The 19,250-nt window shown below is 40.7% G+C and overlaps 1 protein-coding gene across 10 annotated transcripts in view; it reads left to right on the forward strand.

The window, feature by feature from the left end:
* Positions 1-18,809, forward strand: part of POU2F1 (POU class 2 homeobox 1) — a 97,735-nt gene extending 78,926 nt beyond the window's left edge. For all 10 annotated transcript variants that reach the window (XM_083736498.1, XM_083736504.1, XM_083736500.1 and 7 more), the window contains 6 exons: positions 1,243-1,388; positions 1,714-1,893; positions 2,331-2,436; positions 2,791-3,139; positions 3,574-3,662; positions 5,440-18,809. In XM_083736498.1, the coding sequence (XP_083592624.1) occupies positions 1,243-1,388; positions 1,714-1,893; positions 2,331-2,436; positions 2,791-3,139; positions 3,574-3,662; positions 5,440-5,750 (1,181 nt within the window). In that variant the 3' untranslated portion in view covers positions 5,751-18,809. The remainder of the gene's footprint in view (positions 1-1,242; positions 1,389-1,713; positions 1,894-2,330; positions 2,437-2,790; positions 3,140-3,573; positions 3,663-5,439) is intronic.
* The last annotated feature ends 441 nt before the right edge of the window (positions 18,810-19,250 follow it).

Consider the following 19,250-nt stretch of genomic DNA (forward strand, 5'->3'; position numbering starts at 1 on the left):
AGAACAACTCTGAATTTCGTAAAGATTTTTATTCAAATGCTCTTTGTGGTGGGGTTCAATTTTGTTATACTTACAACAGAGATTTTCATTCTGTTCAGTCTGTTATGCAAGTGGAATAGATTGAAGAAGCATAAATAGCTACTTACTTGAGCGGTCTTTCTGAAGCATTTGTACGGCACTGGCTCTGATGTGAAAATAATTGCACATATACAGTGTTTTTCAACCACATAATCATAAAGTTACTCTGGCACTTTTTATTCTTAAGACCAAAAAATGCTCAAAAATACATGAGCAAGAATATTGGCTGGTGCATATAAAAAGTTAGTGGCTAACCCTAAATGTGGCCATGTGCAATTAGGTTTGATCAAACCTTGTCTCCTTCAGACCTTGAGAACTGACTTTCCATCTGAGCTGTATAGTATGGCTTTTTAAATAGGAAGTACTGTTAGTTTCAGTATTTCTGCTACATAGGACCCATAGGCCTAGATACTAGATGTCCCTTCCACAAATTGAATGGCTCAGTCTGTTTGCAGAATGGCCTTCGATCCAGTGGTAGTGATGCAATTCATCCTGTAGCCTGCCACACACCACCTCCCGCTCTCTTCTGCAAGGTGCCTCAACTCTCTTGAGCAGATTTGGAGGAGGGGAGGAACAGGGGGCTGCTGGGAGGAGGGATAATTGGTGAAACTTGATGGGAAGGTCCTATGAGTGGATTTCTGCTCAAGGCAACTTGAGATCCAAGCCATAGAATTTTTGGATATTTGTTTGCTTGTATACTACCTTTCAGGACTATACAGTGGTTCACATGATAAAGGAAATTAAATTACAATATGAAATACACTGTGTACAATAACTGCATGAAATACACAATGTACAAAACCAGTAACCCCACATCGCATACAGCAAATGAATAAGGTCAGCAGAGGCAGGCTGCAAACCCCTTAACTAAAGGCCTGGGATACATTTTTAACTGGTGCTAGAAACTAATTAAGGTGGGTGTCAGTCAGGTCTGTAAGGGAAGGGCATGCCACAATCATGGTACCCTAATTGAGAACACCCTCAGTTATGGGAGTGTAGTCTGGCATCAGGAGGTCCAGTGCTGGTCATTCCTAGGTTGAGGAGGAGGGGGGGCCATTACATGAGTTAATGTGTAGTAGTTTAACCAAGTACTGTGAGTGGTACCTTTTAAAAATATATTCTTAGCACGCTTTAGTGACCTTGACTTGTGTTGACTGTTTTCAGAAAACCTCTCATCAGATTCAGCTCTCTCCAGCCCAAGTGCCCTGAATTCCCCAGGGCTGGGGATTGAGGGCTTGAACCGCAGGAGGAAGAAACGCACCAGCATAGAGACCAACATACGTGTGGCCTTAGAGAAGAGTTTCCTGGAGGTTAGTCAGTCTGTCGCACTGCTGAGTAGTTTCAGCATAGCATGAAATGATAAAATGGCATAAGAACAATTAAATAACATTATAAAATACTATATTACCTGACACACTATGACTATATGAATCACGTGACCTTCTGTCCTTCCCATGTAAGAAGTAGAAGAGGAATTTGTGCATCTTCCCTGCTATGAGAGAGATATTTCAGATGTATCTGCAACAATTATAGGTAGCTGCTGGCTTTCATTGTTGCAGCTTCCCTGTAAAATGGGAATTCACCCTGTGTCCAAACTATAACTGAGCTCTTCTCTTCAAATTACTACTCTTTCAGAACCAAAAGCCTACCTCGGAAGAGATCACCATGATAGCTGACCAGCTGAACATGGAGAAAGAGGTGATCCGCGTTTGGTTCTGTAACCGGCGCCAGAAGGAGAAAAGGATTAACCCACCGAGTAGTGGTGGAACCAGCAGCTCGCCCATCAAAGCAATTTTCCCTTGCCCAACTTCATTGGTAAGAATTAACTTGAGTTATACCAGACTGGAAGAAATTAAAATCACTCCTATCCTCTTGGTAATGAGGTTGACATAATGCAGATTTCAAAATCAATCTTCAGTGGTCACTGCTGTGTTCAGTACACCTCCTATTGCTTCTACTTTGGTCCATATTGAAGAAGACATCCTCCAGAGGGCTTTGAGTACTAAGCGAGACATGAATTGTTGCTGGATTGAGCTGGGTGATTCACATGGGTGTTTGTGTTATACATAGCTTAATGATTTTCTCACTACAAGTAGCACTGTAGCATAGTTCTAAGCTTCAAAGAATGAAAATCCAAAGCTATATAATAGTATGTGCTTGCTAGCTTCTATATTTGTAGGTAAGTAGTAAACATTTAAATCTGGTTTCTTTTCCTTTCTAAGAAAGCTTAGCTGTTTTGTTCTGACCTCTAGGTGGCAACCACACCAAGCCTTGTGACAAGCAGTGCAGCTACAACCCTGACTGTCAACCCTGTGCTCCCTCTAACAAGCGCGGCAGTAACTAGTTTGGCAGTCACAGGTAAGAGAATATTCAGACTTCCTCAGCACAGAAGTACTTGCTGTTACAAAGACTAAAATTTAGTGACCTATTATGTCAGAGAATCACTGGCATCATTTGTATCCAGGGTTGTTTGTTAAGCAACAAGTTTTAATACACTCAGATCCAAGATAAACAGTGCCTTTTAGGTTCTGTTCACAATACTGTACTAACACACAGTGTCCACTGAGTTAATCAGTCCTCTTTTTCTTACACTTTGGCGCATTGCCCTTTCATTCCATTGGAATGGTGTCTTTTGTTCTCTGTCTGTCTTGTAGTTTTAGATCTCTTCCAGGAGTATTAACTATTTTAGTCTGATTGAAACCATCATTTCAGGCACCACAGAAACCATCCCCAACAACACAGCGACTGTGATTTCTACCGCGCCCCCGGCTTCCTCAGCAGTGACATCACCCTCCCTGAGTCCCTCTCCTTCTGCTTCTGCCTCTGCTTCCACTTCTGAGGCATCGAGTGCCAGTGAGACCAGCACAACACAGACAACCTCCACCCCCATGTCCTCAGCAATTGGGACCAGCCAGGTGATGGTAACTGCTTCTGGGTTGCAAACAGCGGCAGCGGCACTCCAAGGAGCTGCACAGTTGCCTGCAAATGCAAGTCTTGCTGCCATGGCAGCAGCAGCAGGACTAAATCCAGGCTTGATGGCATCCTCACAGTTTGCAGCTGGGTAGGTATCTACCATTCATAAAATTTGTTTGCCATTTTAACTATCTAGCCTTCAGGCATCAGATGTCATTACAGTGAACATTTAGTACCTTTACTTAAAAATAAGTGCTGTTTGAAAATAAAGATTGCCTTAATTTATTCTTTTAATCCAGTAGTTCAGCCCATCAGAGATTATTGGCACTTTTCAAGTATAAAAATGTTTGAATGCAAGTTTTTACGTTTCTTGCCACTTTTAAGATAGATTTTAAAGAATGAAACCAGTCAATAATAAATCCTAGGTAGAAATGCTGCTGAAAGGATCTACGTCCGTTTTTGTGATAAACAACGGGGGAAATTCAAATTTGACTTTTAAATTCTAATTCTGTGTCTAAGACTGCTCACCTGGAAAGTCGCTCTGTCTTCAGTTTGTTTTTGTTTTCTGTTTTGGGATTGCAGAGGTGCCTTACTCAGCCTCAATCCAGGGACACTAGGCGGTGCTCTCAGCCCAGCTCTTATGAGTAACAGCACTCTGGCAACTATTCAAGGTCAGTGGACTTTCACCAATCTTCCCATGTCTGTTATGTTTGTGTTTTGTTTTTCATAGGGTTCTTTCCCCCACAGAGAGAGAGAGAGAGAGAGAGAGAGAGAGAGAGAGAGAGAGAGAGAGAGAGAAGCTGCAAATCCTAAACTTCCTTGCTTGGAAATGTCACATTGAAGAGACTTGTCTCTACATAAACATTTACCTTTATATATTTAAATCTCCATCAACCACACATGCACACTTCACACTCATGACAATGAAGGGGTGACATATTTTATTCCAAACTCCTTTTGACATTCAGAGATAATAATTAGTCTGAGTAAAATCAGTATATGAAAACACCCTTGTGAGGATTTTAATTAGAAGCCTCCAGGGAAATGATCAACCTTCATACATCAGGATCCTCTCAGACCTTCTTTCAGGAATGAATGACTGTTGAAGGCTGTCACTCAAACACTTGTGAGTTCCTGAAACATTGGTAAGAAACCTGAAGCATCAACTGTATGATTGCTATTGCCTCTTATCACTTTATAGGAGGTGATAGTTCAGAGAGGCTGCCAACACAATTCCAGTGCCATGCTGAGTCCAGAAAAACAGACTATTAAATCCTAACCTAGTCCTTGGGGATAAAATTTCACCCCAGTGTATTTTTTGAAAATCCAGTGCTGTGTAAATTCTGCAACAATGTAGTCCCATCTAAGACATTGTTGCCTGCACAGTCATAAACAAACAAGTACATTTTATTCATAGCGATATGTAGCTCTTTTACAAAAGAAACGTACATATATGTGCAAATGTTCTTGGTGTACAAAAATTCCTTTTATTAATATTCATAATCAAGCACTTCATTTGTTTGCATATATTTCCCTCCACCAAACCAAGCTAGCGACTGGTCAGGCTTTGCAAGTCAACAAAAAAGCCAGGCTGTAAACTGATCTACTCTTAATATGAAATGATTCTTCAAAGTGAACAGGTACTCCATGAATTTATTATCAGAGCACAGAAGGTGAATAATACACAATGGCTTAAGCATTCTTCAGGTGGTTGAAAGGTGACTTCATATATCTTTATGCATGAGCCTTTATAATACTTTAATGCAGGGTTTGGGGAAGTTTTTCAGCCCCAGGGCCTCATTCCCTCAAGGAGCCTTGTGAGGCCCACCTGCCACTGGCGGGTGAGGCCAGAGGCAAAAGTGGGCACAACAATGGATGTGACTTCTGCCTTTGTGCAGAGTGTGGAAAGTTCAAAGGTTTCAGTAAGTGCACACACTTAGCCATCACATCTCTGCAACCAGGCAAACGAAAGAGGCATGTTTGCAGTTGAAGGATGAATTTCAGCTAGGCAAAAGCACTCCAGAAGGGTGTGGAGCAGGGCTGGTGAGGGATGTAGCCTGTGGGGAGGGGCATGGCACAGGGACAGGATGTAGCCAGGGGAGAGAGCCCCAAGGGACACGTAGAAAGGCCCCAAGAACTGCATTTGGGCCCTGGGCCTGAGGTTTGCCATCCCTGCTTTAATGGGTCTTCACAGCACCTGCTTTTTCCTCTGTGGTGAAAATAGTGTATTTATCTGGATAATAAAATGGTCAGTTCTCAAGCCTCAGTCACTCTAAATCCACTCCAGCTTTTCCTCCTGATGTTGAGATGCTTCGTTTACTATTTTTGGAGGGTTTGTGTGTTTGTTTGTGTGTGTGTGTTAGCATCCATTGGTAATCAGAAGAAAAACATCAGTGCTGCTGATGTGTGGGGCTGCGAATGCTGACATTTTCTTCTGCCCCTCTCTAGCTCTTGCATCTGGTGGCTCTCTTCCAATAACATCACTGGATGCAACTGGGAACTTGGTATTTGCCAATGCTGGAGGTACGCCGAACATCGTCACTGCCCCTCTGTTCCTGAACCCTCAGAACCTTTCACTGCTCACCAGCAACCCAGTTAGCTTGGTCTCTGCAGCTGCAGCCTCCGCAGGGGCCTCTGGACCAGTTGCCAGCCTTCATGCCACCTCCACCTCAGCAGAGTCTATCCAGAACTCTCTCTTCACCGTGGCCTCGGCCAGCGGGGCTGCCTCCACCACTACTACTGCCTCCAAGGCGCAGTGAGTTGGACTGAGCTGTGCTTACCCATAGCCTATTTTACTCTGCAGTGAGATGGGCTGCCAGCTGGGTTTACAAACTGCAAAATGTGATTGGTTTCCTCTCACCGTGTTGCTGGGGACAAGGGAGAGAAGGAAAAATACAAAAGGAAAAAAAAAACCAAGAAGAAGGATTTAAAACTGGGACAAACATTTGCCTAATTTTATAATAAACACTGTCTTTTCAGGATTGCTTCATTGACTGGAGAACTTTCTAACCAAAAATGTATAAAACAAAAAAGGACTACTTATCATTTCCAGCAGTATCAATGACAAGTTAAGGTGGGTTATCAACTCAAACGTAGGAATGGGATTTCTTCTTTCTTTTTGATCTAAATATCTTTTTTTAATTATCATTTATTGGTCTGTTGTACAGGCCATAATGTCATACAAGGTGTTTATAATCTTATCAATCGTGTTGGGGGTTCCTTTCTTAACTGGTACAATTTAGGCAGGCCTGTATTACTGATGTATCTCTTTATGATTATTATTATTATTTTTATAAATATATATATATATATATATATAGTTCGGACACATTTGTCTGCTCCTGGAACAGTTTCAGTGAGCTCCCATGCCACACAGAGGGAGGAGCAAAGAGAGGGAAGCATGTGAATTGCGAATGTTCTTTAGTTTCCTTTTCCCTGGCGGTATGTTTTTCGGGATTCTCTCAGAAGTGTTGGCGGCTAAGTGAACATACAGAGGGTAATGTGCAAACATAGTCCATGCTTGTGAGATGGGCGTTCTGATTGGACAGCTGTTTGCTCAGCACACTTGGGCCAAATCTAGCTCTCATTTGCACGTCTTTGGCTCCTGTTGATGCCAAGGGAGGAAGGATTTGGCCCATAGGTTCTGTCTTCAGCATCTGTGCTGGCCACTGTCTTGTCTCATAATTGCATGGAAATGGCCACTTTACAACTGGGAATATTTCTGTTATTTACTTTCTCAGGAGGCTGCCTGTATTGGTGATAATTCATATGCATTCGTTGAACCTTCCTACCAGCTGTTTGGCATAGGATTTCTGAACGCTGCATTGGTTCATCTCTAAGAACTTACTTTTTCCAGTGTCTCCAATATGATTGTACTGAAAATGTTTTCAACTTAAAACATTTCTATTCCAGAAGTAAACTAGGTCATGTGAACAAGTACTGTTTTATGCCAACACAGCAGATCGTGCTCCATTCTAAATAGTTTGTAATGTTCTTTGACACTGTTCACTGCTCTGGAAAAAGTTGGTAAGGAATTCTTGGAAAACTGACCAGCGTGCCGTGGAGAGTGTTGTCTATCTGGTGAACACTGGCATGTTGCATGCGTCTTGCAATATTTCATGCTATTTCTGGGTGATGCTGCTGCTAGCTAGATCATTTATGGCAGTAATAAACACCTCTACTAGAGAGGGGGAAATGTTTCCAAGCAACGTAACAAGTGGTATGCGCAAACAGCTGCTGACAATGGATGAGAGAGAGACTGAAGAGACAAAGATGAACTTAAATGTTATGCTGGTCTGAATCTAAATCTTTTTGCTGAGAAGAGATTGGATGACTGCAATGTACTTGGAACTTTCCAATCTCTTTTTAAGGTGAATTGAAAAATATCTTCAAGAAGGAGGAACTGCCCAGTTTTTCTTTTCACTAAGCCTGGGGAGAAGGGGAGTTCTAACACTCATGTAATTATATTGCATTTCATGCCAAAGGTAATTATTTAACCTCTCATCACCTGATATCCTTTTATCACCTGATATCATGATGGCAGTAACTTTATTCTCAATTCCTTCTCTGGCTGCTGATCCCAATTCAGAGAGCTGGCATTGATGCTCAACTAGCAGAAATCTTTGTCTCTTCTCGCATACCGTCATGCTGTTTGCTCTCTGTTCGTCTCTGAATTTCCAACTTCCTGTTTCACAAGCTATTTAAAAATAATGAATTCTTCCTAAAACTTTAAAAACTTGTGAACTGTAAGCAGGGAAGTGAGCAAATGTCCGTCCACCGTCTTATGTGTGTTTGGTTTTTTTTAATGTTTTATTTTTTTAAAACTAAGCTTGAACCAAAGTCAATTTCTAGCAAGCTGCTGTACTAATGGACTAGTTTGTATAAGTGCAGTTCAGATGCAGAGAGGTGATAGATGCTACTGACAATTTCTTTTCATTTTTTATTTTATATAAAAATTGCTGCTTGTTTTAATCTTTTTTGGGGGGTGGGGGTGGTCTTTTATATATCCTTGGGGCAGACAAAATCTCAACTTGATTATTATCTAATTTCCGTGGTTTGGTGTGTAAATAGAATGGCAATGGCAGATGGTTACTAATTCAACTGTTCCCACATCCTCCTTAGCAGTTTGGCTCAATCTATATACTGTGGTGTGACTGTCTCCATGATTTCAGTCTCAGTTTAAAAATATAGGGCTATGAATAATACTGTGTGTTAAGGTTTTAAGTGGCCCATAGCAACAGCTTGGAGCAGTCAAATGTATGAAAGGATGGCAGAGGAGAGACAGGTACCTACTATGTTGGTCTCAAGGCCATAGTGTTGACTAGTTTCTACCAAAGGAAATATCAATCCCATGGATTTTTCTTTTTGATTTTTTTTTGTCCATTGAAATTAGATCTATGTAACTTGTGTTTTTTGGCGCACACACATCCATACGTATATATTTTAATAGAGGAGATGGTGATGACTTCTGAACTGTGGCATTTATTTAGCTATGAATTTCAAACATCAAGGAGGAAATAAGCCCTTCATATTTATGTACAAAAAATAAAGAGAACACAGCCCTGTAAATTGCCCCCAAACTCTCAAGGATTAAGAGAAGCTGTTTATTCAATTGACTGGCTGCCTCTTCTTGGGTTCACTGTTTGCAGTTAGAGGACATGATGAATTTGGAACACTAATGTAGCTCAGATGATGGCCATAAAAATCTTGCTGTAGTATTCACAGTATTCACATATTGTTGGTGTGAGCACCTTTAATCTTTATTTCTCTTAGATTCATGCCACGGCCACACTACTAGCAGATTTCACAGCAGGTTCTGGTGAAAAACTGGAAACTCAAAAAACATGCAGCTAAAATGCTTTGGTTGAATTGTATTCATCCTATTTTACATATTCCATTCCTCATATAGCTCATACCTAATGCATTGATGCTTGTTCCCAGCAGCACAGAGATACCAGGATCTGAATAGCTGTCACTATTTCGTGTTGATCTTGGCTATATATTTCACATGGCCACACACACACACACACACACACACACACACACCTCTTCCCATTCTAGAGCAGCCAGCCCCAACCTGGTGCCCTCCAGAGTACCATTCCCATCAGTCCTAGCTGTTCTGGAAGAAAGGCGGTTCTAGAGAGATGGATAATCAGCTTCTGCAATACACACTTGAACAGAAAATCAGATCCAGATAATTGGAGAATCTGCCCTGGAACCTCACAGTTATAATACATTTCTCTTACCACAAAGTTACAAGGATAATCACAAAAGTCATGAACGTTCTGGTATAGTGAAAATATTCTGGTCACTACCAAGTGCAATTCCTGTAATCCATAACAATGTGTGATACCTGTGTCCCTAATACCCAGTACTAACCATTCTTCCATTACTGCATTAGTTGAACAAATTAGTCCAGCATTCCAGTGTTCTAGAGATTGTTGATTTTATTTTCATTTTTTCAGTCATGGGTTATTAGGCTGTCATTTCATTTCACACAGTTTCAGATCTGTTTTGTAGGCCAAAGTCTGAAACGTTTGCTTGCAAACTTGAGAGATTTCAGTACACCTTTCATTACCAAAAAGGAAAGGAGTAGGTTAATTCTCATACCTGCAGTTTCCACAGTTGCAGGTTACTTAAGAAAATGGCAGAGTTCAGTCCGTGTCTCTTTCAGATGAGTTGGAATGTTTCTATTGATTTTAGAGAAGCCAGAGTGCCAGAACCTTATTGGGTGCAAATACTACTTCCTTGAAAGGTGTGAAAAATGGGGATATATTGAGCAGACAAACCATTGGCAGATGAGTTAAAACATCTAAGTTGTGTGCACTTAGGGCCAGTGTGGACACTTTCTGTTGTAGGAGAGTTGTTCTTCCAGCTGAATACATAGCTTATCATACTGATGGACAAACTCACAAGGTTCATAATTTCAAAGTAAAGTTGTTCTTCCACACCTTTTTGAATCTGCCCATATATACCAATTTGCACATTACATATTTCCATGTATGAGGCTCACACATACAAGTAATGTCTGGGTGTGCCCTTGCTTTGCAGTTCACTGTTTTGGGGGGCAGAACGTTCATGTTTTTCAGACAGTGTGTGTAGATATATTTGACCGCTTCCTTTGTAAGGTTTGTGCTTATGAAGTGTTATAAATGTAAACTATGTGTCATACTCAACTGTGCTTTACCCAGAGTAGACCCATTGAAATTAATGGACCTAATGTAGTCGTTGTCCTTAATTTCAGTGCATCTACTCTGCATAAAAATTAGTTGAGTACCACCCTATATCTCTACATTATTTTGCCATCTTGAGAATGTATAACTGCTCCATATATCTGCATCAGGGTTGGTGGATGGGAGGTTAACCAATAATTCTGCAGGTCCAAGCAAGTCTTCCAGGCAATCTAGCATCTCAACCTTCACTTGAGTGATAGATTGCTGAGACTGAAGAGCAAAGGCTGAGACAACGGTTATATAAGGTAGGGTGGAGTCTTATAGGCTCTTTGGGTCATCTTATTATGACCATTTGTAGTGCCAGAGCAGCAGAGATCAGCCCCACTGTTCACTCTTCCTGCATGCTGCCCCAGTAGCACCGGCAGTATGATGTCTGGGCCATGAATTAGTTTACCTTGGAGATAAGCAAGCATGCCTAATGTAGGAATTGTCATTAACCCAGCGCACTCAGGAGTACCAGTGCAGTGGATTACAACATATGACAGAAATGAGATGGAGACAATTTCTCATAAAAGGGAGGATTTGAAAAGTTTTTGCTGTTTTTCCCACCTACCACCTAAATATGCATGCCACATGAATGTGAAGGGACAGTGGTCATTTAATGTCATTTCCCCTGATGTATAGAGTTGGATCAGATGTAATACTCCCAATATCTTAACCATGACTAAGGAAGGTGGGCTGCAGGATCCCTGCGTTCATGTTAACCATGGCTCAGGTGAGTGCCAGCACAGACATTAACCATGTTTAAGGCTGACAGAAAGAGGGTAGGGAAATGGCAGTCCTACAACCTGCTCTGCACTAAGTCTCTTCCTGCTCAGAAACATTACAGAGTTGCTTTACAATGACATGATATTTATGTGAGTTACCAGAACCCTGGTGCCTGAGCCTGTGTACAAACATGGCTAGGAAAAGCTACAAATGTGATGTTATAAAAATGGGTCGCTTGGCTGTCCTGTGATGGAAAAGCAGTTGTGAATGGTGAATCCATGCTATATTTTAAAAATAACTCCTAAGCTTCTATTGCCAAGGAAAATACCTGATAGGTTAAGTTTAGTTTTATGTTGATCGTCATCTAAGACATTTTTACTGGATAAGTTCAACCAAAGATGTTATTGATTGAAGTTATAAAGGAAGAACAGAAGTACTTATTGCTGAATTTCCGGTGCCAGAAACCAGGCTTTAAAAGTCCATTGTTGCCTTATCTCCTTCCCTTCCCTATTTCAGTTGTATATTATGTGGGGTTAGGTTGGTAATATCATGCTTTAACTGTCTTTCTAATTGCTGTTCTAAAAACCTTGAAGAATGTAGGCTGCCCATTACAAGATAAATCCTGTATTTTATTTGCTACCACACTGATGGCTTATTTCAGTTAGTGGATGTTGGGCTATACTGCAGCCTAAGCAAAGACTGGCTCTGATGCAGTGTTTGGCACCTGAGGTGGAGGGTTCACGTGATTTTTGCATGGGGCATTTATTTATGTTCAGGATCTGGTAGGAACTTTGTGAGACCACATTCAAAATGAACATATTTGCATCAAATATTACATAGGAAGTGTGAGCACTGAACAGATAACACATAGATTGATTGATTGATTGATTGATTGATTGATTGATTCGTTCGTTCGTTCGTTCGTTCGTTCGTTCGTTCATTCTTGTAAGTGATAAGATGTGGTAAAATATCACTCAAGTCTTGCTTTATGAACATTTCCCCCAATTTAAATGTAATCTTGCACTGGTTCCACTGTGGGGCCATACAGTTATGCTTGGGGTTTGAGCTGCAGGGGAAGTTAGCATCACAAGGATGCAAAATCCACTAACTGACTTGATTAGTGTTTGGTATAATTAAAGCTTTTGCTATGGCCTTGTTGCTTTTGGAGCCACACAAGTGTAGCAGCTATATTTACCATACAAGTTCCTTTATTAACCTTTCAGATGACACTTTTGTTACGTAAAATTATTTAACAATATCTTATTGATGGCTATATTTTCCAGTAACATAATTTCTTGTAATAGAAGTGCACATTTAGGCAGATGCATCATTTCATCATATTCGTGCTGTTAATGACCTTTTTAAAAAAAACAACATCCCACGTAGAAGTCTCTCTTCTGCTTTGAACATGTAATCCTTTCTCTCTGACATTAGGAGTATGTTTATGCTCGATCTGTATGTGCCTACATGCACTTTTTAGAAGATGAATTCTAAAAGGGTTCTAGAGGTTCATAAATGTATATAGGTATAAACCATTATAGAGAAAACACTACCAAAGGAGAATCTGGCTGGCTGATTATGGTTATTCATCTCTAACCAAAACTTCTCAGGACTCGTTAGTCAATTTTTTTACAAAGTTACAATCTAATGTTTTTTAAGCAATACACTCTTTTAAGACATTCACCTGCAAAGTTCTTGCTCCATGCAGTTATTAGGCCAAGTCGATCTTGCCAATAGGGAGCTTTCTATTGGCTTAAGTGATAAAAGTTGGCTGAGATCCCTGAGCTTCTTGAATGGACTTTGATGCCAAAGTCCATGCCCTGTATGAACAGCTTCAGAAAAAAAGGAATGCACCTGGAACTAGTGCCAATTTACCCACAGTCTTCTTACTTTTGTGAGTGTTGTGGGATGGCGTACTGTCCAATTTGTAAACATTCACCCTCCCCAGTGTTGGCTTCATGTTGGAAAGGGCCCTTGAACAAGAGATCTTCCATGGGTTCCCCCACCCTCCTCGGTCCCTCAGCAAATCTCCCTTATCACTGGAGCAGAACAAGGAGACTCTTGGCAGTGGAGGGCCTTGGACAGATGCCCAGCCATGCCAGTCCTCTCTGTCTTTTTCTGTGTGCCCAAAACATTTTCAGATTACACAATTTTAATCAAAAGGCATTTGATTAATAGTCAATGGAAAAATGAAACCTATATTTCATTTCCACTTTTCTAGGGAGACTTCCAAAAGTTTAAAATTCTTAATACAGACATCTATATAGATTGTGAAAGAAAACTTGAGATATATTGAACCTAGCATTGATTAGTTGCCGCAGCCTATCCCTAATACATTTCTGAATCGGTTTTGCAATGTTGAGTTCAGCCTCACTATCAACATATCACATTAGTCTTGAATCCTCCTGGGATAATATGCAGGATGATAAGAGGTCTGTTCCACACATTTCACTTTCCTACATACAGATATAGCATCCTTTAAGGAAATTGCATCATAATGTGCAGTGCCTGTTGCTATTTTATGCATAGACATTCTCTGTGAAGGCAAATTACAGTGTGTGAAGTGACTCTTGAGTCACACTGGAATTAAATTAGCTTTATTCTCGAGAGAAAGAAAGGTTGTAGTCTCACTTCCTGACATTGCTTTACTGCTATGACCTTTACTGACCTTTGTCCAAACATGCGGTATACATGTAGTTGGGCTGAATGTTGGCATGAAGCATGCCAAATGTTTTTGACCCTAAGGAGCAAAATGAAGGCTTCTCCTCTGACATAACTTGGGAGTCTCGTTCCACCCCTTCTTGTCTCTCTTTCTGTAAGCAGGCATTGTTACAGGGTTGTAGGAACAATGCTTTTTGGTAGCAGCTGGCTTTCTGGCACCTTTTTTTTATTAAAAAAAAATACCTCAGCATAGCTTTAGTATCATTTGCAGCATGGAAAATCGGGAGAGAGAAACTTTATAAATAATGGAAGTAATTCTAGCTGTAGAGTTTAGTTTTGAAGACCCTGACTTATGCTGTATGTATTTGCAGTTCTGTATTTAGGCTACAACTTTATAGGGTATGGGGTGGGGGAGGGAAGGAGAGAGAGTTAGCTGTGCTAGAAGGCAAATGTTGCTTGCAACGTCTTTTCCTACTTTGTCATTGGCTATCGTTGTCAACATGCTACATAACAGCAGACATAACTGAGCTGCTGTATTGCTTCCAGGGTCCTTCTAGGTGTGCATGACCTCTGCCTCCCTGCTTTCTTTCTATTGGCAAACCAAGGGCCTTGGTGGGGATGTAAATATTGAGCAAGTTTGTGTACTTGGAGGAGGGCATACAAGGAGATGAATTAGCAACCCATTTTAGTCCACGTAGTTGCACTAGGGCTGCAGCTGGGCCAAGACTTTTACATTTGGAAAAGGAGGATGATATTTGGGAGAACAAAGTGAAACAGTTCTTTTTATCCCTGCTTGTCTTGTTATTGAATGTAGTATGTGGTAATTAATTTAATTTTCTAATAGCAATGCTAATTCTGTCTAGACCAAAAATAGCAGAAGAGAAACCAAACTAAATGCTAACCTGCTCCTAGTACCTAAGTATAGAGTACCTGAAAGAGATATGATTCTATGATCAGACTTGAGGAGAAAAAAGGATATATTGGATGTGGGTTTCTTTTTATGGAAGGTGAGTCATTTTTCTCTCACAGCACATGGTTCAGATTTTGGATGGCATTTTGGGGAGACTTCATCTGCTTCCATCCTGACTCTGAAGCATCTCCTTTCTCTGATTGCTGAAAAATACAGAGTGTGTGTTTGTGTGAGGAAGTATATTTCCAGGGGTGGGAGAGGAAAACCTGAGCTTCAGCTGGAGGGGGAGAATTTCCAACGTTTTGATAGGAACCAAAGGTATACTGCTTAGTTTTTGGCAGCTCTGCTGTTTTCAGGATGTCTTCGGCAAAAGATTGTGTGGTCTTAGAGGTTTGATTTGATGACTCTTGACTTAGAGGATCTCCTCATGTGTTGGTTTTCCTACCTTCTTAATGCACAGGGTTGGTTTGGATACTTTTTCTGAGGACATACTGGAGGCAAGTTCTATTCAGTACAGCATCCAAGATCACAAGCAACTGTTGGATGTAGGGAAAACTTGGTTTTATTCTTAAAATATCAAAACTTCATTGTCCTCTTAAATATCAGAACTGCATTGTCCTCTGTTTCACATCATTTCAGAAATCCTGTGGGTTTTCATAGTGGAAAACCTTGGAGACGTCTTTCTTTCCTCCCCAGAATAGCTTTGGGCATTGTCACATTACATGCTGTTGGCTTGATGAATTGCATCAGTCAAGCCTGACGTGTTCATGTGTGAAGCAAGGGAGAAGGTAAATATATATTAGTTGTCCAGCTATTCTTCCTCCGGAAATCAGCTGGGTTGCAGAACTTCCCTGGAAAGCTTTACTAATAGACTTATTGTTCTGACATTATGTAAAGTGGTATTAATATTGTGTGACTTTTCTAAGAGCTAGGTAGATTTATAAGTAGGTAATAGGGAAATGGAAAATGACTTCTCAAAGATAAGAGCACTTGGAACAAAAGATGTGGAAAACAAGGTGTGCTTTTAAAAGAAAACAAATCTGAGGAAGGAAATGAAACAACCAGTTGGGAGATGGGCTCGTGAGAGGAAGATCCTTAGTAGTATGAGGAAGGTTGGAATGTCTCCCCTCTTCTGCCTTATTTCTCTTTACCTCACTCAGGCGAAAATATGGTGTCATATGGGTTTAATAGTTTGTTGTCGGCTCTTTCCCCAAACATTTCTAAAACTCTGTTCTCTTTGTTCTCACCAAAAATTCTCTCTTTACTTTTTACAATGTAGCACCCATCAAAATAAAGGCCTTCCTGAAGTATTTCTAGCAGAAATGTCTTTAACCCACCAGGGGGCTATAAGTGTAAATGGTGAATGTTTCTGGCAAGAGTACTACAGGAATAGTGGTAAATATTAAGGAGTACAGATCTGTGTCAAATTAATATTTGCACAATTCAAGCCACCCACCCTGGCCAACAGCCTTTGGAACAAACACCTTTGGTCAGGGCTGGGGAGAAACTGTCACTTGTCCCATCTAATCCGTGTTAGCACATTGGCATTTTCGATCCAGTTTCTGTATTTGAATTTGAGGAAGAAGCCACAGCAGATACCCATAAACTGATTGGTAAGTTACTTCCATTTATTTGAACCTCCCTGGAGGAAGATATAGGCTTTTCTCTAAAATCCAGGAGATAAGAGGTCAGGTGCAAGTGCATTTGAGAGCATCACGGGACTCTGGCCGTTTTGCACTCCCCTGGTCCCACCGTGTCGCTGTTCCATTTCCTTCTTCTGTGGTAGTGTCTAAGGCTAGGTGTGAGTAAGTGTCGGGTGTTTATCCACCACAGGTACGGGAGCTGTCGTATACCTCATTTCTAACTCATAACTGAGTAACTTGCTTTAACTTTCTCCAAACCCTACAGAGTTGCCAAGACTGCCCTCCCTCCCTTGATTAACATGGAACTCTGGCTTATAGCACCCTGTGACCTGCAACCTGGGGGGCAACCCCCTAAAGCCTCTGAATGTCGCTGCTTAAAAGCTACTGCAAACTGAGGGCAAATTGCAATCTTCTATTTCTTTTGGTTACCAGGGGTCCTCTCGTAGTCTGTGAATATCCATCTCCACTCCCAATCTGTGCATGAAACCTCCATGCTGCCTTCTCCCTCCCCCTGGTGAGATGTCAGGGCTATAATGTACTGCAGGGTCAAGGCAGGACCCTGACGGCTCCTCTCAGCCAAGTGCTGCATGCATATTGCTCGCTACTTTTTAATTTTGTTTCTCTCATGCTCCTCCCATATTTAATTTCCTTCTTTTATTATTTGACAATCTTGTTCCTCCCCGTCCCCGCCTCTAGGCTAACCAGAAGCTGCATCCCTGTCCCTTCTGCCATTTTACTTTGAATGTAGTTTTCCCACCCTTTGGAAAGAGAAGCTTTTCCAGGTCACGGTGCACTGCTATATGCCGAGGGGGGCGGTTTCTTTGTTTTGTTTTGTTCTTTTAGAAATTTCCAGCCAAAACCAAAGATTTCCTAATGATTGTATAAACTCAAAACAGACAAACAAACAAACCAAAGACAAAAGGGGCGTCTTCAGCACCAATCATATCTCTTAAGATGGCGCGGTCCCATCCTGTGCTAACTTGCTTGGGAGACCAAGTTCTGTTTGACCTCCACAAATCCAAAGGCGCACAGCCATTGGGAGGGAGAGTTCAGTGGGGAAAAGTGATGGACTCCACAGATTGGTTGTGAAGCTGAAGACATTGGTGCATGACTGGCGGCTCTGGTGGGTGCTTTTAACCCTTTGGGAGCTGGGTGATATTAATACACGCTGAGGTGCACTTCTGAGCTCTCTCTCTCCCCCCCCCCCCCCGCCACTGCTTGGAAGAGGCTGTCCTGTTGTGCAAAATCTCTGAAAAAAAATGTTTCGTTTTTCTTTCTCTCCTCCCCCACTTCTTTTTTGTTCTTTAATTATTTTTGCAGCACCACTGTGCAACTATGCATTGTATTTCTCAACCTTTTGTGCTAGGTAGGTAGATGCCTATGACTTTTTAAACTTTGGGGGAGGGGGGTTGCCAATGAAGGAACTTTTTACATGGATCTTTTAAATCTCAGTTGATTAGGGGGTGTTTGGTTCTAGGGTCATACAAGCTCTATCCCAAAGCAAAATCCAAATGTTAATAATATTAGCCTGATGCAGATACCAAAGATAATTTCTTTCCTGCAGAACCTTAGACTTGTGTATTAAGTACAATTACCCAGCACTTGCATTAGTCTAACCTCAGTAATTCCAAAGCTTAGATGTATATTTTGGTATATTTCTGGGATATTAAAAATGTTGTTTAAATTCTTGTTTGTTTCAGTGTAATGCTCTTAAAGTCATAGCATGGAGATAACTGAATTGTCTTATTCTTAGTAGTTTGAAATAATAGTATTTTTGTATGTTTTGGGTGTGTCAATGTATGTATTAACACAACAGTTTTCACTGCCTAGGTGTTCATAATTGAGAAAAAGTGTACATAATCTGTGATTTCCACCAGATTGTCGATTTAGATTGCATTTTCTCTGATTGCCATTCCCAACAGGGAGATCTTTATTCCTTTTTTTTTAAAGAGACAGCATGCTTATAACAGTGAGATTGTACTTTTGCCCTCCCATAAAGGTCCAGTTCCCTGAAAACATCGTCCTTTAATTTTGAAAGGTGAGGCAAGACTCAAAGTGTAGCAATTGAATAACTAAAAGGACGGATATTATCATGCTAGGAATTTATGCTTTTTGTTTTTATAGTGGGGGGGAGGCATCTTGCCAAGAAAGCTATGGTTTGTGGAAATTGATTTATAAAATCCTGAGCTCTTCCTATGGCAAAAAAGAGAGATTTGTGTTGATTACAGAGCTTCCCTGTCGTCAACCATCAAGTTGGCTTATTTCTTCCTCAGGCCTGCTAATGTGGTCAATTGTACAGCTTAATTTACATGAACACTTTGTATCTAACTGTGATAAATATATTAAGATACAATGCATTCTTGCCTAACTTTAAATTTGAGAACTGTAAGGCCCTAATTTGAAACTGTGTGTGTCTCCAAAATGGAGATGAAAAGGATGCTGTCTCTTTAAATATACCTTCTATTTTTTCCCTAGTAGCTGCCTACAGGTGGCTGTGGGCATTGAGAGAGACTGTGTAGATTATAGTGAATCAGGATGAAAATGGTAGATTTTGTGTAGATGCATTTGTCTGCTGTAATTTTTATATATATAAAACTTACTGTAACTGTACAGTTCATTTCTGTTGTAAACATTAAACCATTTTTCCAAGTGTTTTAACATGCATGCACTGGTTTGTGGTTTTTGAACAAGTGAAAGGAAATGGCTGAAAAGAAATGGCAGAACCTTGTATTTCTGTTGTTTTAAACCTGACAATCCGGAGCTGAAGGATGTTCCTCCTTATTTTCTCCCAACTACACATTACAAGACATCTCAGGTTAGAAGACTCACATAATTGGACAGCAGAAACAGGTAAGCCTCTCAGTTCTGTTATTCTGCAGAAAATAAATATGCCAGATTTATTTTAAAAGCTTACACTACTAGCAACTTACGGCTTCCATGTTGAACAGGATGTGTTAAATTCTTTCAGTTAAGTAACCACCATGTGCAGGTTGTCTAACTAGCTCAACATCGTAATGCACATTTATTTAGTATTCTCTACATTTGTGTCCTTGACAAGATAATTTGTTTATTGCTACAGGCGTATGTGTCATGCATACTACTAGT

The sequence above is a fragment of the Podarcis gaigeae genome, assembly GCF_964106915.1.
Source record: "Podarcis gaigeae genome assembly, chromosome: 4".
NCBI classification, from domain to species: Eukaryota; Metazoa; Chordata; class Lepidosauria; order Squamata; family Lacertidae; genus Podarcis; species Podarcis gaigeae.